This window comes from Cherax quadricarinatus, chromosome 66, assembly GCF_038502225.1.
Source record: "Cherax quadricarinatus isolate ZL_2023a chromosome 66, ASM3850222v1, whole genome shotgun sequence".
NCBI classification, from domain to species: Eukaryota; Metazoa; Arthropoda; class Malacostraca; order Decapoda; family Parastacidae; genus Cherax; species Cherax quadricarinatus.
In genome coordinates, this window is record NC_091357.1 from 17764165 (window position 1) to 17789828 (window position 25664).

General features: G+C 37.5%; 1 protein-coding gene across 1 annotated transcript; it reads left to right on the top strand.

The window, feature by feature from the left end:
* The first annotated feature begins 669 nt into the window (after window positions 1-669).
* Pat1 (Protein interacting with APP tail-1) lies at window positions 670-22568 on the top strand. The gene is made up of 12 exons (XM_053799153.2): window positions 670-847; window positions 1929-2042; window positions 2451-2555; window positions 5869-6029; window positions 6351-6519; window positions 9662-9802; window positions 10291-10413; window positions 10708-10832; window positions 13397-13530; window positions 16191-16333; window positions 19812-19977; window positions 21372-22568. The coding sequence occupies exons 1-12, from the start codon at window positions 707-709 to the stop codon at window positions 21602-21604; spliced, it is 1755 nt and encodes a 584-aa protein (XP_053655128.1). The 5' UTR covers window positions 670-706; the 3' UTR covers window positions 21605-22568.
* The last annotated feature ends 3096 nt before the right edge of the window (window positions 22569-25664 follow it).

Consider the following 25664-nt stretch of genomic DNA (forward strand, 5'->3'; position numbering starts at 1 on the left):
ACCTTTGTAACTTGTTCATCTATCAAAACTTTGGGGCCCAGTCCCTGGACCCATTATGTACCTCTGTAATCTTTTAGCTGCCGCCCGTAGGATGGGTATGGGGTGCATCACTCATGCCGAGACATTTCGGGCAGACTTAATCTATGTAACTGTATTTGTGTATACCTGAATAAACTTACTTAATCTAGGGTCTCTTTATTTGCAGACGTTCTCCAACCAGTGGCTTTATGAAAACAATACAAGGATATAATATGATGAGGGTAGAACTACATACAATTGATGGGGTAATCAATCCCTCAGCCTTGGAGGCTGAGGGATTGATTGCCTCATCTTACCTGGTTTACAAATAAAAATACCCCAGATGTTGCATATGTACCTTAAAGAAGCTCAAATTCCTTGGATCAAGAGGCCTTTACCAGCATCAGGATGCCACATTCTTGAAGAATCAAATTTTATAGTTAGTCATAAAATTCATTTTCTTTGGTGACATTAACTGTGAGATTCATCATAGTCTTGAGATGACATTAAATCACCAATAACATCTTTACCTCAACCAGAATGCACACAGAGCAAGCTAAAAAATTATACAAAATATATTTTGGTGTTGAGTAATATATAATATAGCAAATAAGAAAGAAAGTAATGGAAATATTTTGTTGTTGACATTGATCAGCTGTGTGAGGGATACCACCGTAGTGAGATCACAATGGCTTCTGCATCTTTCCTCAAATGGTTCCCTGGGACACTATATAACTCGTCCCTTAACGTGGTGGTGCTGCACTATAACAGTGTCAGGCATGAACTACGTATATTCCCTCCCTCTGTCCAGTTTGATGTACTTTATAAGGTGAGGTTTTCTGGGGGACTCGTCTTGGGTTTTTTTTTATGTTCTGGCTTTGCGCATCTGGTTATTTTACGTTTATTCATAGCATTTCAGTGGGTAATGGTTACCATGGCAATATCTGCGTCATATATTTAGCTCAAAAGGAGCATTTAACCTCATCTAGGGATGCTATTAAAAAATATGTAATGGGTTTTTGGCCTTAACTAAGTTTGAGTGTTTCCAGTGGGAATTAATTATGCAATTTGCCTTTTAAGTAGGATTACTTAATTACAATTTTACAAAGTATTAACATGATTACTACAGTGGTCTTACATAGTAACATATGTAAATTATCTGAGGTTAATCTTAAAATCTCGAAATGTCTTATTTCCATTGGGGTTTTTGGGGTTTCTAAAGTTATATAATTAATTTATCACCATTGTAGGGCTGTAATTATTTGTTTTATGCAAACTGTGTATATATTCAACTAAACGGAAAAATGTGAATGAAGCTTATGAAGGTACTGTCATGGGAAAGTTCCATCTTCATGTGTGCACTTACTGTGTGCACTTACTGTATGTACTTACTGTGTGCACTTACTGTGTGCACTTACTGTATGTACTTACTGTGTGCACTTACTGTGTGCACTTACTGTATGTACTTACTGTGTGCACTTACTGTGTGCACTTACTGTGTGCACTTACTGTGTGCACTTACTGTGCACTTAATGTGCCTCCCAGCACACATAAGGGGGATTACCAACAGACCCCTGGCAGTCTTCAAGCTGGCACTGGACAAGCACCTAAAGTCAGTTCCTGATCAGCCGGGCTGTGGCTCGTACATTGGTTTGCGTGCAGCCAGCAGCAACAGCCTGGTTGATCAGGCTCTGATCCACCAGGAGGCCTGGTCACAGACCGGGCCGCGGGGGCGTTGACCCCCGGAACTCTCTCCAGGTAAACTCCAGGCACTTACTGTGTGCACTTACTGTGTAATCTACACATGTCCTGCTATGTGTGATAATTTGTGTTATTGTATTTACATGTACTTATACCTGAATAAACTTACAGTATTTCTCCAGCTGTACAATGACATGTGTTTCTTTCAGCTGTACAAGTATGGGTGCCTGGCAGAGCTTCGTGGGGAGCTGTGCAGCCTGGACGTGCTCACCAGGATGCTCAAGGTGGTCGACAAGAGACACCTACTGCACCACTGCTTCCAGGTATATGGCAGTGAATGCACATTCTCATATGTCAAATTCTCATTCCAATATTGAAAACTCCTGAAATACCTATTTTTTTTATACTGTACTTCATGTATAGTGTTGTATTCATTAGTGTTTATTATGTATTTTTAGATTAAGCTCCCATGGACAGTACTATGGTATTATATTTTAATGTTTCCATGGCAAAGTTAAGCTAATTGATATACATTAATGTAATTGATGTTTATTTTTGCACTTCTTAGGGCTCATTACTATACTGTACTTACAAGTACGTACTCATTAATGTACAGTTATTCTCATTGTTCATTGATACACATGCCCTACTTTCTAACGTATTGTAGTTCGTGGATAAAATGGGAATAAAATTGTTAATTCTGTGGAGAACTTTTATGTGTTGTGTTGCAGGCTTTGATGGACCAGGCACCAGGGGATCACAGCAGCAAAATATCATCATTATTAGCCCAAGCTTATGTTCAAAGATGCAATCAAGACTTGATGCTGGATCAACAAGTAAGTTGAGAATTTTATTTTTTATGCCTCTTTGTTCTGTCTAATTATTATCACACTGGCCGATTCCCACCAAGGCAGGGTGGCCCGAAAAAGAAAAACTTTCACCGTCATTCACTCCATCACTGTCTTGCCAGAAGGGTGCTTTACACTACAGTTTTTAAACTGCAACATTAACACCCCTCCTTCAGAGTGCAGGCACTGTACTTCCCATCTCCAGGACTCAAGTCCGGCCTGCCGGTTTCCCTGAACCCCTTCATAAATGTTACTTTGCTCACACTCCAACAGCACGTCAAGTATTAAAAACCATTTGTCTCCATTCACTTCTATCAAACACGCTCACGCATGCCTGCTGGAAGTCCAAGCCCCTCGCACACAAAACCTCCTTTACCCCCTCCCTCCAACCTTTCCTAGGCCGACCCCTACCCCGCCTTCCTTCCACTACAGACTGATACACTCTTGAAGTCATTCTGTTTCGCTCCATTCTCTCTACATGTCCGAACCACCTCAACAACCCTTCCTCAGCCCTCTGGACAACAGTTTTGGTAATCCCGCGCCTCCTCCTAACTTCCAAACTACGAATTCTCTGCATTATATTCACACCACACATTGCCCTCAGACATGACATCTCCATTGCCTCCAGCCTTCTCCTCGCTGCAACATTCATCACCCATGCTTCACACCCATATAAGAGCGTTGGTAAAACTATACTCTCATACATTCCCCTCTTTGCCTCCAAGGACAAAGTTCTTTGTCTCCACAGACTCCTAAGTGCACCACTCACCCTTTTTCCCTCATCAGTTCTATGATTCACTTCATCTTTCATAGACCCATCCGCTGACACGTTCACTCCCAAATATCTGAATACATTCACCTCCTCCATACTCTCTCCCTCCAATCTGATATCCAGTCTTTCATCACCTAATATTTTTGTTATCCTCACAACCTTACTCTTTCCTGTATTCACCTTTAATTTTCTTCTTTTGCACACCCTACCAAATTCATCCACCAATCTCTGCAACTTCTCTTCAGAATCTCCCAAGAGCACAGTGTCATCAGCAAAGAGCAACTGTGACAACTCCCACTTTGTGTGTGATTCTTTATCTTTTAACTCCACGCCTCTGCCAAGACCCTCGCATTCACTTCTCTTACAACCCCATCTATAAATATATTAAACAACCACGGTGACATCACACATCCTTGTCTAAGGCCTACTTTTACTGGGAAATAATTTCCCTCTTTCCTACATACTCTAACTTGAGCCTCACTATCCTCGTAAAAACTCTTCACTGCTTTCAGTAACCTACCTCCTACACCATACACCTGCAACATCTGCCACATTGCCCCCTATCCACCCTGTCATACGCCTTTTCCAAATCCATAAATGCCACAAAGACCTCTTTAGCCTTATCTAAATACTGTTCACTTATATGTCTCACTGTAAACACCTGATCCACACACCCCCTACCTTTCCTAAAGCCTCCTTGTTCATCTGCTATCCTATTCTCCGTCTTACTCTTCATTCTTTCAATAATAACTCTACCATACACTTTACCAGGTATACTCAACAGACTTATCCCCCTATAATTTTTGCACTCTCTTTTATCCCCTTTGCCTTTATACAAAGGAACTATGCATGCTCTCTGCCAATCCCTAGGTACCTTACCCTCTTCCATACATTTATTAAATAATTGCACCAACCACTCCAAAACTATATCCCCACCCGCTTTTAACATTTCTATCTTTATCCCATCAATCCCGGCTGCCTTACCCCCTTTCATTTTACCTACTGCCTCACGAACTTCCTCCACACTCACAACTGGCTCTTCCTCACTCCTGCAAGATGTTATTCCTCCTTGCCCTATACACGAAATCACATTTAACAATTCCTCAAAATATTCCCTCCATCTTCCCAATACCTCTAACTCTCCATTTAATAACTCTCCTCTCCTATTTTTAACTGACAAATCCATTTGTTCTCTAGGCTTCCTTAACTTGTTAATCTCACTCCAAAACTTTTTCTTATTTTCAACAAAATTTGTTGATAACATCTCACCCACTCTCTCATTTGCTCTCTTTTTACATTGCTTCACCACTCTCTTAACCTCTCTCTTTTTCTCCATATACTCTTCTCTCCTTGCATCACTTCTACTTTGTAAAAACTTCTCATATGCTAACTTTTTCTCCCTTACTACTCTCTTTACATCATCATTCCACCAATCGCTCCTCTTCCCTCCCGCACCCACTTTCCTGTAACCACAAACTTCTGCTGAACACTCTAACACTACATTTTTAAACCTACCCCATACCTCTTCGACCCCATTGCCTATGCTCTCATTTGTCCATCTATCCTCCAATAGCTGTTTATATCTTACCCTAACTGCCTCCTCTTTTAGTTTATAAACCTTCACCTCTCTCTTCCCTGATGCTTCTATTCTCCTTGTATCCCATCTACCTTTTACTCTCAGTGTAGCTACAACTAGAAAGTGATCTGATATATCTGTGGCCCCTCTATAAACATGTACATCCTGAAGTCTACTCAACAGTCTTTTATCTACCAATACATAATCCAACAAACTACTGTCATTTCGCCCTACATCATATCTTGTATACTTATTTATCCTCTTTTTCTTAAAATATGTATTACCTATAACTAAACCCCTTTCTATACAAAGTTCAATCAAAGGGCTCCCATTATCATTTACACCTGGCACCCCAAACTTACCTACCACACCCTCTCTAAAAGTTTCTCCTACTTTAGCATTCAGGTCCCCTACCACAATTACTCTCTCACTTGGTTCAATGGCTCCTATACATTCACTTAACATCTCCCAAAATCTCTCTCTCTCCTCTGCATTCCTCTCTTCTCCAGGTGCATACACACTTATTATGACCCACTTCTCGCATCCAACCTTTACTTTAATCCACATAATTCTTGAATTTACACATTCATATTCTCTTTTCTCCTTCCATAACTGATCATTCAACATTACTTCTGTCTAATTATTTCCTGTATTAGCATTTTCAATATTTTCATCTTGATGTTACAAAACCAAATTGAGGTGCTGAAAATTACAGGATTTTCTTTAGTGAAGAAGTTGAAGGATGGAAGACAGATAAGATAAAAAAACATAAATAAGGAATAAGAAAGCATATACATGTAATGTAGAAATGTTTATTTTCTTGTCAAGGACCCCATTGGAAATAAATCACTTTTTCTGACTTTTTTGGATTATCCTAGGTAATATACACACGTTACTATGTATTATTATTGTACTTATGTAGACCTGTATCTAAATAAACTTCGGTTTTTCAGCAAATAGACAACCTAGTAATCCAAGGATTGGCAGTGTCAGCATTTTTAGCAGAAGCTGGCTGGCTCCCAGATGCTGAGAATATCTTGACCTCCTGCCAGGGTCTCCTTGCAAACTCCACTGAACCCCAACAAATGACCCGAGCCCTTGAATGCTGCCACAGGTGAGCAGGTTTGTCTTTTTTGTCTCCATGAGACATTACTAAAGGGAAACTAAAAGAAAAGTTTGTTACTTATAATTTGTGAAGAGAGGATCTTATAGAATTTAGTTTTTTCTAATGGAAAGACAAAACTGAAGGCAAAAAGATGAAAACTATTAAAACATAAAGTTAATTTAAAAATTAATTTTCTAGCTAAGCAAAGTTCATCCTTTGGACCCTGTTCACTTTTACAACCTTCCTTGTATTAAAAATGTGTTTTAAAAAAAAAATATAGGAAATAAATATAACATTATTTCAACATATAACACAGAACTTTTTTTGCAGACTACTTCATGTACAGAATGGGTACTGTAGATTTGAGGAAGCCGAGCGAACATACAACCAGGCGATGCAGCTGGTCAGGCAGCTACAACAGGCAGGAGCATCTCCTAACCTTGCCTCTCTCTACTCAGAGTTTTCTACACTGTATATGCTTAGATCTAACTATGCAGAGGTCAGTCTTAAGTGAGCATGTTATCTTCATTCTTTAGAATAGATAAACACTTCAGGAGGTGCTTTGATGTTCGTTAAAGGCTTTTGATTGAAGGAATTGAAGTTACCCTTTCCTTTCTTGGGTCAAATTTGATTACCACCTTTCATCCCCCCCTTACATGTTTTCACTTCCTTATGATTCTTCTTTCTTTCAATGCACCAGCTGTATCCCACTAAGGCAGGGTGGCCCAAAAGGAAAAACAAAAGTTTCTCCTTTTAAATTTAGTAATATATGCAGGAGAAGGGGTTACTAGTCCCTTGCTCCCGGCATTTTAGTCGCCTCTTACGACACGCATAGCTTATGGAGGAAGAATTCTGTTCCACTTTCCCATGGAGATTTCTTATGATTATATTAATATAAATAAATATGCTAATTTTTTATTGTTTATACTTAATGCATTCACTTTTTTTATTCATCATTCTATCTATCTAATCTATATATCAAGTAGGGCATATTCTATATTTTATTAAACTAGTGGTTTTTGGATTTGGATGTGCTGTTGGAGTGTGAGCAAGGTAATATACCAGTATAAAGTATGTTCTCTCTAGGCTGGAGTACTGCTCTATACTAACGGCCCCTTTCAAGGCAGACGAAATTGCAGACATGGGGGATATACAAAGAACTCTCACTGCATGTATAAGTACAATAAAGTGCCTAAATTACTGGGAATGATTGAAGTTCCTTGACTTGTATTCCTTGGAATTCATGCGAGAAAGATGCATGATAATATACACTTGGAAAATTCTAGAGGGACTAGTCCCAAATCTGCACATGGAAATTACTCTACAAAAGCAAAAAATTCTGCAGGCAGTGCAACATCCCCCAATGAAAAGCAGGGGTGCCATGAGTACACTAAGAGATAATACAGTAAGTGTTAGGGGCCCAAAGATTGTTCAACTGCCTCCCAGCATACATAAGGGGGGATTACCAATAGACCCCTGGCTGTCTTCAAGGAGGAGCTGGACAGACACCTGAAGTCAGTACCTGACCAGCCAGGCTGTGGTTTGTATGTTGGTTTGCATGTAGCCAGCAGTAACAGACTGGTTAATTAGGCCCTAATCTACCACGAGGCCTGGTCATAGACTGAGCTGCGGGGGTGTTGACTCCCAAAACACCCTCCAGGTATATACACTTGAGAAGTCACACGTGAATGGTATTTTTCAGTTGGTTAGCACTGCTATAAGATATCTGTAAAATTCTGAAAATAGAGTTAGGAAGCAAATGATGATGATTGCATTTCTTTTTGGTGAAAAATAGACAATTTGGTAAAAAAAAAAATCTTGCAGCATCCTTGAATCAACAAAACCACAAGAAATCATTTACATCATGATTGAATTCTAGTACTCTTTTTAATCTAAACCCTGTTCCTTAATACACCTGGGAGCCTGAGTCAACTGCAAACATTCAATTTGAATTTAAAAGGCAATGTGTGATAACATAATTTTTATCTGTTATGAAGAAATTTATAAGAAATAGTGCATATTGTAAATGTTTTTTTTCTTTCGCCTAAATGAGTGAAAGTATGCAGAAGAGAGTGCATAAAGAAAAACGCTTTCCCTAACTCGCTGATGGCTATACAGACTTCCCATATTTGTAAAAAGCAGGAAATAATAATCAAATTAATACAATATCTGCATGTTAACAAGCCGTTTAATCAAAGACAAATAAAGTACATATTAACCCTTTGACTGTCGCGGCCGTATATATACGTCTTACGCGGTATCGTGTTTGACGTATATTTTTTTTATTTTTTTTATTATCACACTGGCCGATTCCCACCAAGGCAGGGTGGCCCGAAAAAGAAAAACTTTCACCATCATTCACTCCATCACTGTCTTGCCAGAAGGGTGCTTTACACTACAGTTTTTAAACTGCAACATTAACACCCCTCCTTCAGAGTGCAGGCACTGTACTTCCCATCTCCAGGACTCAAGTCCGGCCTGCCGGTTTCCCTGAACCCCTTCATAAATGTTACTTTGCTCACACTCCAACAGCACGTCAAGTATTAAAAACCATTCGTCTCCATTCACTCCTATCAAACACGCTCACGTATATATACTCATAAATTCTAGCGGCTTCAAATCAAGCAGGAGAAAGCTGGTAGGCCCACATGTGAGAGAATGGGTCTGTGTGGTCAGTGTGCACCATATAAAAAAAAATCCTGAAGCACGCAGTGCATAATGAGAAAAAAAAACTCCGACCGTTTTTTTTAATTAAAATGCCGACTTTGTGGTCTATTTTCGCATAGTATTTATGGTTGTATTCTCGTTTTCTTGGTCTCATTTGATAGAATGGAAAACATATTATAGAAATAGAGGTGATTTTGATTGATTTTACTATAAAAAGAACCTGGAAATGGAGCTCAAAGTAGGGGAAATGTTTGATTTTTGCCAATGTTCAAAAGTAAACAAATGATGTCATTGTCCAATAAATGTCCAACTAGCCATTCTAATATGCAGTCATGAATGGGTTGATGTTATTTATACAATAATTACAGTATTGCAGTAGTCTGCATAATAGTAAGTCTTCTATTTTTTGTTTGAATAAAATTCAAAATAGAAAGCAAGAGTAATATCAGAGGGGCCTGGAGACATGACTGATGAATAAAGAAAATGTTATTTTAGAGCCAGGAATGTCTGCATTGTTCATTCTGGGCCTTATTTTGAAATTGTCATATTTTTTAATTTTCATGAAATTGGCCAAGTTGCAAATTTCTGACCACATTATTGGGTAGTTGAAATCGGTAAATGGGCAGTTTCTTGTACTCAATCGATAGAAAAAATGGAGTTCTAAAGAAATAGCTATGAGTTTGGTCGACTGGAACAACGAAATTAGCTGAAAATAGGGCTCAAAGTGGGCGAAATCGCCGATTTGTAAATATCGCCGAGGTCACTAACTTCGCGAGACCGTAATTCCGTCAGTTTTCCATCAAATTTCGTTTTTTTGGTGTCATTGCAATCGGGAAAAGATTCTCTATCATTTCATAAGAAAAAATATTTTTTTTTTTTTAAATTTTGCGACACCCGGAGACACCTCAGGATTGGGGGTTGCGACAGTCAAGGGGTTAATAAATCAACTTATATTTTTGTTAATTTTTTTCCAGGCATACAGTTGGAGTGTGAAAGCTCTGCAAGCATTGGTTGCCAACTTTCCGAAGCCACCTCTCATTGATGTCTTGAGACAGTCGGCAAAAGCATGTGTCCTAAAACGAGAATTTAAGAAGGCTGGGTTGCTAATTAAACAGGTGAGCATTTCCTGATACTAAGCAACTTTGTGTATTTTGTACATGCATTTCTGAATTTGTTGTGGTTTGATGGCTTTCCAGGTTTTAGACGGTATTAGTGGACTCGTGTGAGCTGTATAAATGTGCAGCACTAGGAACAGCACAAGCTAAATACCAGATTTGATGGAATTATGTTTTGCAATCTTGTTACTGTTTTTCATTTTATGCACATCACCATCTTATTTATGAGACTTAACCCTTTCAGTGGCTGTCACATAGAACTGTCATTGAGGTCAGGGTCCATTGCATATTTCTGTGTCACGAGCTCACCTTGCTCTGATAATCTGTGAGTAAATTTTGGCCTAGATATGAGAGAATGGGTGTGTGCAATGAGTGTGCACAGTATAAAAAAAATCCTGTCCCCACACACATTTCATTATGGGAAAAGCAAAGCTCTTATGTGTTTCATGTAGTATATGTTTGTATTAATTATTTGGGATTTCTTCCAGGCTGTTATGATTGCAACTGAAGTGTTTGGTGATAAGCATCCAAAGTATGCAGACACACTCATCGATTATGGTTTTTACCTCCTTAATGTAGATGCCATAAGTCAAGGTGTACAAGTATATCAGGTAAGCTACACAGTATTTTTTTAATGTACATCGAATAAAAATTACAGTACCATGGTTTGAACAATTTACAACTAACCCATAAATCAGAGATAAAACATAGATGATATTCCAGTTGAAAACTTGATTATGGTCCTGGGCAAACCAAAACTTCATCTGAGTTTCATATTTAGTTTGTGGATTAGTTGTGAGTGATGTTAGACATGTATAGACTGCAAAAATTTGTTCTTGATTTTGGATGTCTCTAATGGAATTTAGGCTTTGAAAGATTCTGAAATGTTTACTCTCTTGCTTCAGACTGCGTTAGATGTTCGTCATAGTGTGTTTGGAGGCATAAACCTACATGTAGCTATTGCTCATGAAGACTTGGCATATGCCTCATATGTCCATAATTATGCTTATGGAAAATTCACTCATGCTAGGTAAGTTGATCAGATGAGTTTGCCATTTGTAATTTTGTTAACAGCTGTTGTTTGGAAGCTGATTTGAGGCTCAGAAGACCTTGAAGTTTTTTCATATTGTAGCATGGTATGAAAGATGACTAAAATAATAGAGAAGAAATTCTATCACTGGGAATATCCTCTTCAAAAGAACTAAGATCCCCATATTTGTGTGTTAAAAGTTCTGTACTGTATTACTGTATACTCTGCCAGGTAAGAAGCTCTTGATTTGTCAAGGTACTTGAAGTAATACTCAAACATCATTCATTGAGTAGTGCAGTATTCACAAATGAAAAAAAAAGAGAAATAAGTTTTGGGAGCTGAATGATTAATAATTTATTATTATTATTGTTGTTTTATTACATTTTTTATTCATCACAGTATTATTACTGGTAGAACACTTATTTTCCAGCATCCTTGGTTCCTAAGGCTTTGTTGCAATATTGATTATGCTGGACCAACAGAAGTCAGGTAATAATACTCCAACAGTACACCTGAGTAACTAATTACACCTCCCATGTATCTAAAGCACCCTGGACTGTTAGAAATATAATTAAACATTAGTATAAATGAAACAGGTTTATTAGTTATTGTTCTTACCAAAAATGTTGCAGTACTACCTCCCCCAAAGTAATAAATTTTAGAATTTTACTGGATCATGCTCAATACTCTTAATTACATTTTAGTTTTCTAATGTTCATTTGCTTCTTTATATAAGCAGACCCCCACTTTACAGCACTTTGCTTTACAATGTTCCTCTAATACAGCGGTGTTCAGTTATACCCATTCTTCGTTTATTCAGACTTCCTATGTTAAACACATTCACTACTCATTATGTATACGCTAAGGAGGAAAATATTTTAAGGTAAGTAATCTGTGTATTATATATCCATTTTTTAGGCCTAGCTCTATTGCTCACTTAATATTTTTATTATTTTTATTATCACACTGGCCGATTCCCACCAAGGCAGGGTGGCCCAAAAAAGAAAAACTTTCACCATCATTCACTCCATCACTGTCTTGCCAGAAGGGTGCTTTACACTACAGTTTTTAAACTGCAACATTAACACCCCTCCTTCAGAGTGCAGGCACTGTACTTCCCATCTCCAGGACTCAAGTCCGGCCTGCCGGTTTCCCTGAACTCCTTCATAAATGTTACTTTGCTCACACTCCAACAGCACGTCAAGTATTAAAAACCATTTGTCTCCATTCACTCCTATCAAACACGCTCACGCATGCCTGCTGGAAGTCCAAGCCCCTCGCACACGAAACCTCCTTTACCCCCTCCCTCCAACCTTTCCTAGGCCGACCCCTACCCCGCCTTCCTTCCACTACAGACTGATACACTCTTGAAGTTATTCTGTTTCGCTCCATTCTCTCCACATGTCCGAACCACCTTAACAACCCTTCCTCAGCCCTCTGGACAACAGTTTTGGTAATCCCGCACCTCCTCCTAACTTCCAAACTACGAATTCTCTGCATTATATTCACACCACACATTGCTCTCAGACATGACATCTCCACTGCCTCCAGCCTTCTCCTCGCTGCAACATTCATCACCCATGCTTCACACCCATATAAGAGCGTTGGTAAAACTATACTCTCATACATTCCCCTCTTTGCCTCCAAGGACAAAGTTCTTTGTCTCCACAGACTCCTAAGTGCACCACTCACCCTTTTCCCCTCATCAATTCTATGATTCACCTCATCTTTCATAGACCCATCCGCTGACACGTCCACTCCCAAATATCTGAATACATTCACCTCCTCCATACTCTCACTTAATATATGAGAGTGTAAATGTGTTATCAGGCTTTTATATGCATTTGAAAGTGAAAAATGGCAATGTTTCACTTGACAGCAATTTTTGTCTTACAGTAGTAGCCTGGAACCTAACCTGCTGTGTAAGCGGTGTCCGCTTGTATAGAATTTCAGTATTTGGCTTTCTTTGCATCTTTGTCATAAACGGTTGGCAAGCCAATACTATTGATGTCAGACAGCTTGCGTGTACAAACACCACTGTCCAATTTTTTCAGCGATTCTATTGTATCTTTTATTGATGTGGACTAGTGTTGACACCACTGCTAACTCTTGCATTTTTCTCAAGAGCCATAACTAGGGTTATTATTAAAGTTGTCTCCAAAAGCTAACTACGAGTAGTAAACATGAACTTAAATGTGATTCATAGTAACAATTATGTTAATAATGCAGTAAACCATTGATGTAATGGACCTCAATATAATGGACTTTAAATAATTGGCAAAATCTGCTGTGTAAATTGCACTTCTTTTATTTCAATATAACTGTAAATTGTGTATACAATGCTGGTGAAAGTGTTGAATAATGATGGGAAATGGCAACATGTTAAAAAAAAAAAAAAAGGTACTTTAGGTATAGCTTACCTTTTGCTTTTTTTGAGTTACTTTTTAACATTATTTTGATTTAAAAGACAGGCTATTAGTCTGTTATATGGAGGGTTTACTGTATTTTAAATTAGTAAAATAGGGTTTGATAATTCTTCTTTTTAAATAAAGTATGCCTTTCAGAACACATGCTGAAAGGGCTATTGAACTGATGCTCCGCCTCCTTCCTGAAGACCATCTTCTTCTCTCCTCAAGCAAGAGAGTTAAAGCATTGATATTAGAAGAAATGGCTATTGACAATCCTAGTAAAGATGTTGGTGAGTTCCAACAATGACATTTTGCAAGATATAATTTGCTGTTACCTTTCATTCCTCAGGCAGTAGATTCCCACAGAAGGTATGGCACTTCACCATGAAAATAATAATTTTCCCTTTGAGAAATGGTATGGTGATACTGACAAGATATGGATAGGAAATATTTATGCACAGTTTAGGATGTTTCACCATGAGTGTCCCCTCTAGCCCTTCATTACAACTGAAGAAGCCACTCATGGTGAGACATTTCCTCTAATAAATGTCCTGAACTGTACGTAAGTGTTTTTTTTTTCTTAATTTACCCATTGCACAATTTCTTGTTCTTAAGCTCTCATGGTTTTACCTAGCTATATATTGCTTGCTTCTGCATCCCTCACTGTCTTTTATTTTCCTCTTTCTCTCAAGTGTTGATTTAAATCTTCAGTGTAATTACCTTTGTTTTTGTTTTTAATATTAAACTTTGCTGAATTATAATGTCTTAAAATAGTTAGACTATTTTGTCAGTGTGGTTTGAATATCTGTATTTATGCAAGTCCTAGGTAGTAGGTTGGTAGACAGCAACCACCCAAGGAGGTACTACCATCCTTTCAAGTGAGTGTGAAACAGAAACCTGTAATTGTTTTACATGATGGTAAGTTTGCTGGTGTTTTTTTTTTTTTTTCTGTCTCATAAACACGTGGGATAACAGGTGTATCTTGTTACTTCTGCTTACACTTAGGTCACACTACATGTGCATGTACATACATATATATATATACATACCCCTCTGGGTTTTCTTCTATTTTCTTAATAGTTCTTGCTTTTTTTTTTCCTCCTATCTCCATAGGGAAATGGAAAAGAATTCTTCCTCCGTAAGCCATGCATGTCGTAAGAGGCGACTAAACTGCCAGGAGCAAGGGGCTAGTAACCCCTTCTCCCGTACAAATTACTAAATTTAAAAAGAGAAACTTTTGTTTTTCTTTTTGGGCCACCCTGCCTCGGTGGGATACGGCCGGTTTGTTGAAAAAAAAAAATACAGTAGGCATCATAAATGTGCACATACAAAGGTATGCCTCTAGCAGGCTATTTGTGTGACAGTTTTGAGAAGTGCCAGGGGAACTTTTGTATGCAAGATAGTGTTCCATGCCATACTGCCAAAGGCATAAGAGTGGCTAAATTATTGTAAAATTTTATTCCTTGATGACTGTCTTGGTAAACTCACCAGATTTAAATTTGATAGAGAATGTATGGAACCTTGTGTTGAAAATGGTATAAAATACTGACAGGTTGATGATATATAGGTAGTAGGTTGGTAGACAGCAACTGCCTAGGGAGGTACTACCATCCTGCTAAGTGAGTGTGAAATGAAAGCCTGTATGATAGGATTGCTGGTGTCTTTTGTCTGTCTCATAAATATGCAAGATTTCAGGTATGTCTTGCTACTTCTACTTACACTTAGGTCACACTACACATACATGTACAAGCATACATATACACACACCCCTCTGGGTTTTCTGCTATTTTCTTTCTAGTTCTTGTTCATTTACTCTTATCTCCATGGGGAAGTGGAACAGAATTCTTCCTCTGTAAGCCATGCGTGTTGTAAGAGGCGACTAAAATGCCAGGAGCAAGGGGCTAGTAACCCCTTCTCCTGTATAAATTACTAAATTTAAAAAGAGAAACTTTTGTTTTTCTTTTTGGGGCCACCCCGCCTCAGTGGGATGCGGCTGGTTTGTTGAAAGAAGAAAAAGAGATTGATGATAAGACAAATTTGCAGCAGTTGGGTATCTTTATTGTTGCAACATTTTGCTTACACAGTAGGCTTCTTCAGTCATATACAGAGGCAATAGGCACAGTAGTGAAATGAAAATGATGTAATCAGTCCATCAACTTTGGAGAAATAGTATTTGAGGTGGTCAGTCCCTCATCTTGGAGAAGAGTTCAGCTCCATGAAGCTGAACTCCTCAGCTCCAAGGTTGATGGACTGATTATATTATCTTCATTTCACTACTACACTTGCTGCCTCTGAGGATGCCTACTGTGTAGGCAAAGCATTTCAACAATAAAGAAACCCAACTGTTGCACATGTGTTTTAATCATCATGTGGAACCTTATTAAGTGTTGAGCTTCATGCATGGACATGTCCACTATAGATTGTCATTAAGCAGGTGTGGGAAGGTACTGACTCTGTCTTCCATACTTTAGTTTTGTCAGTTTCCAGGAGATGCAAAGAGTACATCAAGAGGAAGGGTAATTCTATGAAATATGTATTAGGTAAGGTAAGTAACCCATACACATTTCAGTATTTTTCAGTATTTTATGTATTGTGTATCTTTATACGTATATGCTTCTAAACTGTTGTGTTCTGAGCACCTCTGCAAAAACAGTGATTATGTGTGAGTGAGGTGAAAGTGTTGAATGATGATGAAAGAATTTTTTGGGGGGATTTTTCTTTCTTTTTGGGTTACCCTGCCTCGGTGGGAGACGGCCGACTTTTTAAAAAAACAAAACAAAAACCAAAAAAAAAAAAAAAAAAAAAACTTAAAACCATGGTTACAGTGAGTGTTCCCATTAGCTGTGTGATTAGTTTGTGTGCATGCACATTTGTTTGCCCTGTCTTTCATGTTTGATGTTCGCGCAGAAAGCTTGTACTAATTATGTTAAAAATATAAATCTTTCCACAGAAAAGAAGTACCTTGCTGAAGCACACTCACTGCACAAGGAGGCATTAGCAATGGCAATGCGTGCCTTTGGTGAGATGAATGTCCAAACTGCTAAGCACTATGGTAACTTGGGCCGACTTTACCAGTCAATGCGTCTCTTTCAGGTAACTGTTCATTGCTTAATACTGATTTTTACCCCTCGGGACAGTATTTTGATTGACGAGTATGGTTATCAGTTGTACCATTTGTGGGATTACATACATATTTATAGTTACTGGGCAGAGCTGTGCTTGTGGTCATTTCTATTTCTCTGTAGTGTTCTTTGACATTGTTATCCTGTCTTTTTTTTCTCCCTACAATCTAACATGGGTATTTTTTGTGTTTTCAGTCTTTCCTCATAATTCATAATTCTTGAGTTCTGGAAGCACTTTATTGGATAGTTGATAATTTTATCTAAAATTTTGCAATTTTAGATAAAAACCCAACAATACCATTGTGTTTTAATTTTGGTCTAACGTACAGTATGAACCACTTTTTACCATTTCATTTATGTATAAGGTATTCTGGTGCCTGTCTTGTCACTGATGACCTCTGGGTCATATGCTCTAAATATTTTACTACACTATATTTTCATATTGTATATATTGCCTTCTCTCATATCCATTATATAGCAATAATCAACATCACACAAATACCCACACATAGGAGAATTAAACTTATGATAATGTTTTGGTCTGACTTGGACCATTAACCCTTTCCGGGTCGGAACCTATTTTGAGAATTGCTCATAAGGGCGAAGAAATAAAAAAAAAATTATATTTTCTTATGAAATGATAGAGAATCTTCTTCTGAAGGTACTGAAACCAAAAGTACAAAATTTGATGGAAACTTAAGGAATTACGTTCTCGGTAGGTTAGCGGTCTTGGCAATATTTACACATAGGTGATTTCCCCCACTATGAGCCCTATTTTCAGCCAATTTCATTGTTCCAGTCATCTAAACTCATATTTTGCTATTATTTCTTCTGCTGGTTGAGTACAAGAAACTGCCCATTTATCTACTTCAGCTATCCAACAAAGTGACCAGATACTGGTAATTTGGCTAATTTCACACAAAATTAAAAAATTGCCAATTTAAAAATAAGGTCCAGAATAAACAGTGTAGACATTTTTGTCACTAGAAAAATATTTCTTTTATTCATTAGTTACATCTCCAGGTCTCTCCTATATTACGCTTGTTTTCTAGTCCTAGTCCTAGAGGGACTAGTACCGAACTTGCACACGAAAATCACTCATTACGAAAGCAAAAGACTTGGCAGACGATGCAACATCCCCCCAATGAAAAGCAGGGGTGTCACTAGCACGTTTAGAGACCATACAATAAGTGTCAGGGGCCTGAGACTGTTCAACTGCCTCCCAGCATACATAAGGGGGATTACCAATAGACCCCTGGCAGTCTTCAAGCTGGCACTGGACAAGCACCTAAAGTCGGTACCTGACCAGCAGGGCTGTGGCTCGTACGTTGGTTTGCGTGCAGCCAGCAGTAACAGCCTGGTTGATCAGGCTCTGATCCACCAAGAGGCCTGGTCACAGACCGGGCCGCAGGGGCGTTGACCCCCGGAACTCTCTCCAGGTAAACTCCAGGTAAACACAAAAAATAGAAGATTTACTGTTATGCAGACTACTGTATTATTGCAATAATTGTATAAATAATGTCGGCGAATTTGTGGACACACATTAGACCAACCAGTTGGATGCATATTGGACAAGTGATGTAATTTGTGTACTCTGGAATATCTGCAATAATTTAATATTTCCGCTACTTTGAGCTCAATTTCAAGCTACTTTCAGTCCTGAAACCAATAAAAATTATCTCAATTTCTGTAATATATCTTCCATTCTAGCAAGTGAGACCAAGAAACAAAGAATAGAGCTATGAAAACCACATGAAAATACACTGCAGACTTGCTGTTTTAAACCAAAAACACTAATTTTTTCCCCATTATGCACCGCTTGCTGCAGGAATTTTTTTATATGGTGCACTCTTACTGCATAGACCAATTCTCTCTCTTGGCCCAAATTTACCACTCACAGCTTATCTGAGTGAGCTGAACTCATGGTGGAGTACTATGGGACCGACCCATGCTTCAAAGCCGTAGTACAACGGCCCACCCTGAAAGGGGTTAACTAGTCCAAGTTGGACCGAAATGTCGCCATAAGTTTCATTCTCCTATGTGCGGGTATTTGTGTATTGTTCCAGTCACAGCATTGTGACTTTTTATTCTTTAATCTATATTAAATTCCATTATCCATCTATCACTTCATATGCTCAATTGATCAACAAAGTTTTTTCTTGTAGAGATTTATGGTAATTTTTATTACTTATTTTGTGCATGATCTTTGCATCATGCACAAACATATTCATAAATTTTTCATTCCTTTGGGCAGGTCATTTTGTGTAAATTGGCAGTTTGGAGGGATATGTTGTGTATCTTTATACGTATATGTTTCTAAACTGTTGTATTCTGAGCACCTCTGCAAAAACAGTGATAATGTGTGAGTGTGGTGAAAGTGTTGAATGATGATGAAAGTATTTTCTTTTTGGGGATTTTCTTTCTTTTTTGGGTCACCCTGCCTCGGTGGGAGATGGCCGACTTGTTGAAAAAAAAAAAAAAAAACTTGCTTACAATTTTAGACAAGATTTTATGAAACCTCCCTGACATCACTATTGCCACTTAGATGTACATGTTTTTTGGGGAGGTGTAAATGAAGGTCAATCTGAATGTTTTCTCCACTGATTCAATTTATAGTCTTTTTTTTTTTTTTTTTATCCCTTGGATCTTTATTCTGTTGACAGTTTTTTGTTTGTAATGCTGATTAAGGATTTTTGTTACATATATGAAACGTTTCTGCCTAACATAGCTAAATCATTTGGATCATCATCGTCAAGAACAATAAGGTACATGAATTTTCCCTCTGCATTTGTAATCTGAAAAAAGAGGTGAAAATAAGAAGAAAAAGAGTGAGAATAAGGAACATGGGTTGAATCAAGGAAAATGGGAGGTTGAGCCATGATGATGAATGTGCAAAATTGTGCAAGAATATGTTGGATAGAGGGAAATGGGATTAAGATGGATAAGTAGCAGGTGGCCATTTTGGTTTGATAGAATGATGCATTGAATGATAAATACCCAGCATGGCATGTGTGGGGTGATGTATAAAAGGGCCTCTTTGGGACAATAACTTAACAGTATCAAATGTTTAAGCCATCAAACATAGTGGCTTGAGTTGACAGAAGAGACTTGTTTGGAATGAGAAACAGGAAGGTTTATTTTGGGTAAATAAAATAAGCAGATTGATCTGTTTGTGGTGATTCTTATAGAAATCTGATATGGAAGAATATTTGCATTTTTTACAACTTGGTGTAGAATTTTTATACATTTTCAGAATTTTGCAGTTCATTATTAGTCTGTTATCAGTGTTCTCAGTTTTTGTGTTATTCATAAAGTAATTTTTGCTGAATTGTTGAAAAAAGTTAATGAATATGGAATATTTGGTAACTGAAATTCCTCATGAAATTTCATAAGTGAATATTTGATAAGCAGAAATGCAACAAGAATGGATTTTTTCTATTCTATTACAGTTAGCGGAGGAGATGCACTTAAAAGCAATCATGATCAAGGAACAGCTTCTTGGGCCTGAGGACTACGAGGTAGCACTGTCAGTGGGTCACCTTGCCTCCCTCTACAACTATGATATGATTAAGTTTGAAAAAGCAGAGCAATTGTATCTCAGATCCATTTCCATTGGTGAGTTGTGTAGTGATCGAGTTTCATCATTGTCTAAAGAGTTGCTTTTGGTTTGTGGGTTGTGAAGTTTTTCTGGTCACATGTACTGTAAGCACACCTCTAGCAAAACAGTGGAGTGAATGATGGTGAAAGTTTTTCTGTTTTGGGCCACCCTGCCTTAGTGGGAGACGGGGCTCTTGATCTAGGGAAGTGGATCTGTGCTCCAATTCCCTAAATTGAGCCTGAATACCTTCCATCCCCCCCCCATGCACTGTATAATCCTACGGGTTTAGCGCTTCCCTGAGATTATAATAATAATAATGTTCTTATTTAGTATTTATGCCAGTATGTTTGCTCTTACTATTGAATGCAGTCAACTAATATTGTATATGTTATTTTTATAATATATATTTTTGTCTTGCTGATAAAAATATTCATATCACAATATGTTTTGGAAGGAATTATTACTCCTTGCATTTTTTGTGCTGTCAAATATTTTACAAAACCCTGTATAAAGAGGGGCTAAATAAGAACAGTAACAGCATTTTGGTTCTATAATTATAGATAAAGAGACTAGAACAAATTTGGAGTTGTCACAGTTGCTCTTTGCTGATGACACTGTTTTTGGGAGATTCTGAAGAGAAGTTGCAGAGATTGGTGGATGAGTTTGGTAGGGTATGTAAAAAGGGAAATTAAAAGTGAATATAAGAAAGAGTAAGGTGATGAGGATAACAAAAAAATTAGGTAACGAATCATTGGATATCAGATTGGAAGGAGAGAGTATGAAGGAGGTGAATGTATTTGGATATTTGGGATTGGACATGTCAGCAGATGGGTCTGTGAAAGATGAGGTGAATCATAGAATTGACGAGGGAAAAAAGGTGAGTGGTGCACTGAGGATTCTGTGCAGACAAAGAACTTTATCCATGAAAACAGAGTGGGGAATATTTGAGAGTATAGTTATACCAACACTCTTGTATGGGTGTGAGGCATGGGTGGTGAATGTTGCAACAAGGAGAAGGCTGGAGGCAATGGAGATGTCATGTCTGAGGGCAATGTGTGGTGTGAATAAAATGCAGAGAATCCTTAGTTTGGAGATTAGGAGGTGCGGGATTACCAAAACTATTATCCAGAGGGCTGATGGTTTGGACATGTAGAGAGGATGGAACGGCATAGAATGACTTCAAGAGTGTATAAATCTGTAGTGGAAGGAAGGCTGGGTAGACTGAAACATCATCATAAGTTTCTTTCTTCTATGTAAGGGTCATTTGTGTATTGTTAGTCATGGTATTGTGTCTTTTTATTCTTTGAAGACATTGCTTTTGAGTTTATTAAAGTTTACCACGATTTTTCTATGTAATAATAAATTTATGTTGATAATTATGAATACTTTCTCATGTTCTAACCACCAACAGGCAAGAAGCTCTTTGGAGAAGGCTACTCTGGTCTTGAGTATGACTATCGGGGCTTACTACGTGTGTACAGCATTGAGGGAAATGTGGAGAAGTGCATCAAGTACCAAAACATTTTGGCATATTGGAAACTTCTACGAGATGAAGCCCAGGAAACACAAACGTCACCCTTTAATGAACTCACAGAACCTCTACGGGTTACCGACACATTAAATCAGTTTATGTCTATGTCATGAATGATGCATAAGAATGTGTGTTAGTCAGTTCGGTTTTACTAATATTTTTTTCAGTGCTGCAGCTATGCGAAAGAAACTGCATTTGGCCTAACTTTGAATGCAGATTTCTCAGCAACTCCAATGCAGGCTGGAGAGTCATACTCGTGTGGTGCATTTAAGTCGTGGGATACATTCACTGAGCAATACTAGCAAGTGGCACACTGTACATATTCTAAGGTAATTTTATTGTTGGGTACACTTGGTCTGTTATAATAGAAGCATGGTTTCAAAATGCATTGTGCCAGTAGAAATTTTAGCACTTAAAATGTTAATTCAAGCAACATTTGACTGCATTAAAGCATAAAATTCATACACGATTGTTCCATTTGGCTTGATTGCTCAAAGAGAACAGACTTAAATAATTAGTTATTAATGACTGAATCAGTATGTTCAGACTAACTTGTTAAATTGACCCAGTCATTGTCAAGTTATTTTAACACTTTACAAACACTGCACTCCAGTTGCTATATGCCATTTAGTTGGCTGATGTGTCAGTTCATAGTACAGTAATATTGTAGATCTATGTCTGTTAGAAATGAGCATTTCAGAATTGACCAAGTCATTGGTAATGTTTGATAATGGAAGCTTGTTGTGACACTGTTACATGTGTATTAATAGTCTTGATATTTAGACTGTAACATGAGCAGCAATGATGAGTATAATAAAACTTCAGAAATACTATATATTTTGTGCTAGTTTATGATGAAATTCTTCATGTCTGTCACTATGGAACAGGTATCACAAGTCAAATTTAATTAAGATGGTGATCAGTGAGCAATGCTCTCACCATAGGGATTACAATACAGTTAACTGTTTTTTTCCTCCATAGTTTAAGATAATTATTATTATAATCATAACTAAGCACTAAAGCCACAAGCGTCTCCACAGTCGTGATTGCATGTGATGACCCAGGATTTTCAGAAAGCACTTAGGAATGGCAACATTTTGTGAAGTACATAGTTACTTTTCCACTTTTTGTTAGGATTAATACTAAGGGTGTATGTTATGAATGTGGCATTTATTCAACAGCCAATTTAACCATACATTTTGTGTTCACATTTCATCTACAATATATTTACCCTAGTCATGCTATTGACATTTTTCCTCCTTTTTAGTCTCCTGACCATTATCTGATCTTTTATTAATCTTCTTATTTTTCAAGATTAAAATTGCATCTTGTTCATTTCTGTTTTGGTTATTAATGTGGTACAGGTGTGTCTCACTTTTGTGACAGATGTATTCCAGGCTGATAGCACCAAGTGAACCCATTATAACGTGTACAATGTGGATTTGTTCTCAGACTTTGCAATTTCCATTTCTTGACAAATGTTTACTAAAAATATATGAGCTTGCCAAACATGCACCGCATGGTCTTTTTTTTTTTTTTTTAACACGGCCATCTCCCACCAAGGCAGGGTGACCCAAAAAAGAAAAAATCTTTCACCATCATTCACACATAATCACTGTCTTTGCAGAGGTGCCCAGACACGACAGTTTAGATGTCACTCCAAACAGCCAGTATAAAAATAAAATTTGGTCAAAAGTAGCCAAGAAAAAATAAAATCCAAGATTCAGTCATAGTCCCTGTATGATACAAAATTGGAAAAAACAATCCACATTTCTTGACTTACTTAAAAAAAAAAAATACCAGATATTCACCAAATGGGCATATACAAAAAAGTAAATGAATTTTGAGTTTCATTTTTTACTTGACTAATTGTAACCACAGGATTTCATTAAGAATGTTCTAATTGAACTTACCTTAATTTTTCTTACTGAAAAGTATTTCTTGTGAATGTCATTTAAACCAGTTTAGAGTGAAATTTTAAGATATGCAGCTTTTAAAAATTTGTGGTGCTGGGCTAGGGTGGTCACACAAGTGCAAAAATCTCACAGGAACCTTCTGTGCCTGTCACACAACAGTGAATTTTTTTCTTTATAGACAGCTCCTGATAAAATAGGGTTGCTGCATATAAGCAAATCCATATCAAATGGGGGAAAAGTGTAGTTTTTATTCCCTAGAATCAAACTGTCAAGAGAACCACCAAGGTGAGCCTATGTGTATGCCTGCATACGTACTTGTTTTCTGCACAGAGCCAATTGCGTAGGTTTATCCTTTTGAAATTGCTTTCCTTGCAGCTTTATGAAATGCCATTTAGTATTAATTTTTACTTTATCAAGCAATAACACTAAGGTATGCTACATTTCTCTGATTTTCGAGCAGCTTTAATTTTCTTTTTTCCCAACACGTTGGCCGTCTCCCACCGAGGCAGGGTGACCCAAAAAGAAACACTTTCACCATCATTCACACATAATCACAGTCTTTGCCTAGTGAGACATACCTGTGACCAGCTTGTTGAATTCAACTCTAAGTCTGTGCCAAAGCCAGTCTCCATTGATGATTGCCTAGCCAACTAGGCTGTTGCTGTTAGCAACCCACAGGATACATAGCCATCTCATTTTGGTTGATCTGGCACGTTTAGAAGGGCGTGATCCAGTTTCCCTATTGCCATTACATAAACAGACCTAGAAATTTGAATATATTATATAGTCAGATGTTGAAGGAGGCAAAGATCTTGGGAAAATTACAGGTTATAGCTTAAGAGATACAAAAATCATTGTGATTATGTATTGGATTGAAATTTAAATATTTTGCTTACAGGGCACCATAAAATATTGTTCTTAATAGGAATGTTATTGTAGGTAGAAGGTTGGTAGACAGCAACCACCCAGGGGGGTACTACCATCCTGCCAAATGAGTGTGAAACGAAAGCCTGTAATTGTTTTACGTGATGGAGGATTGCTGGTGTCCTTTTTTCTGTCTCATAAACATGCAAGATTTCAGGTATGTCTTGCTACTTCTACTTACACTTAGGTCACATTACACATACATGTACAAGGACATATATACACACCCCTCTGGGTTTTCTTCTATTTTCTTTCTAGTTCTTATTCTTGTTTATTTCCTCTTATCTCCATGGGGAAGTGGAACAGAATTCTTCCTCCATAAGCCATGCGTGTTGTAAGAGGCGACTAAAATGCCGGGAGCAAGGGGCTAGTAACCTCTTCTCCTGTATATATTACTAAATGTAAAAGGAGAAACTTTTGTTTTTCCTTTAGGGCCACCCCGCCTCGGTGGGATATGGCCGGTTTGTTGAAAGAAAGAAGGAATGTTACACTGCAATTGGTCTGAATTTAGTTGTGGATTATGAGTAGGTGTTTATACTTGTGGTAAGAGGTAAATAAGAGTTGTTTAACTGAAATATGTGGGTGTTATGAGGTAAAAGTCCTTTGTGATGCACTCAGTGAGCCAAATTTCTTCCATCATGAGCCAAGATATTAGAGTTTTTGTTGATTTTATAGTTTCTATATTGCTGTTAATAATTGTTAATTTTGTTTTCTCTAAAACCCTGAATGCACCCTAAGAAACCATACTGAGAAATGTAAGCTGAAAATTAGCTTGTATAAATGGAACTAATATGGGGTTATAGATATGTACTTTGTAATATAATTTGTTACTTAGGCTAATGGTTATTTTGCTTACCAAGGATGTGTACCTTTTATTGAAATGAGATTATGTATATAAATCTTATGCAGAGTATTTTTGAAAAGTGCATTAATTCAGATAGAAATGTGGAAATGTAATAAATGTTTGTTGAGTTTGTAGTAATTTCCATTTTCTTGAAGTGTGTTCAATGAATTTGCTCCTTCCAGCAGATGACTTTTATTATTATTATTACAATCAAAACTAAGTTCTAAAATCACAAGAGTCATGCAGCAAGATGACCTTTTTAACCAGAGAAAATCATCATTGAAATCACATTTGCGCTTGGCAACGTTAGAAGAGCTAGGTATTCTTAGCATTTATTAATTCTTTTTAAAAAATAATTAAATTTCAGTGACAGCAGTTACGGAACAAATGGATAATTACTGACCAAAATACAGTACATGATGGCAAGATATGTTTTACATGTAATACTCTACGATTTTTCATAGATACTACTTGGTAATCTGGCATATA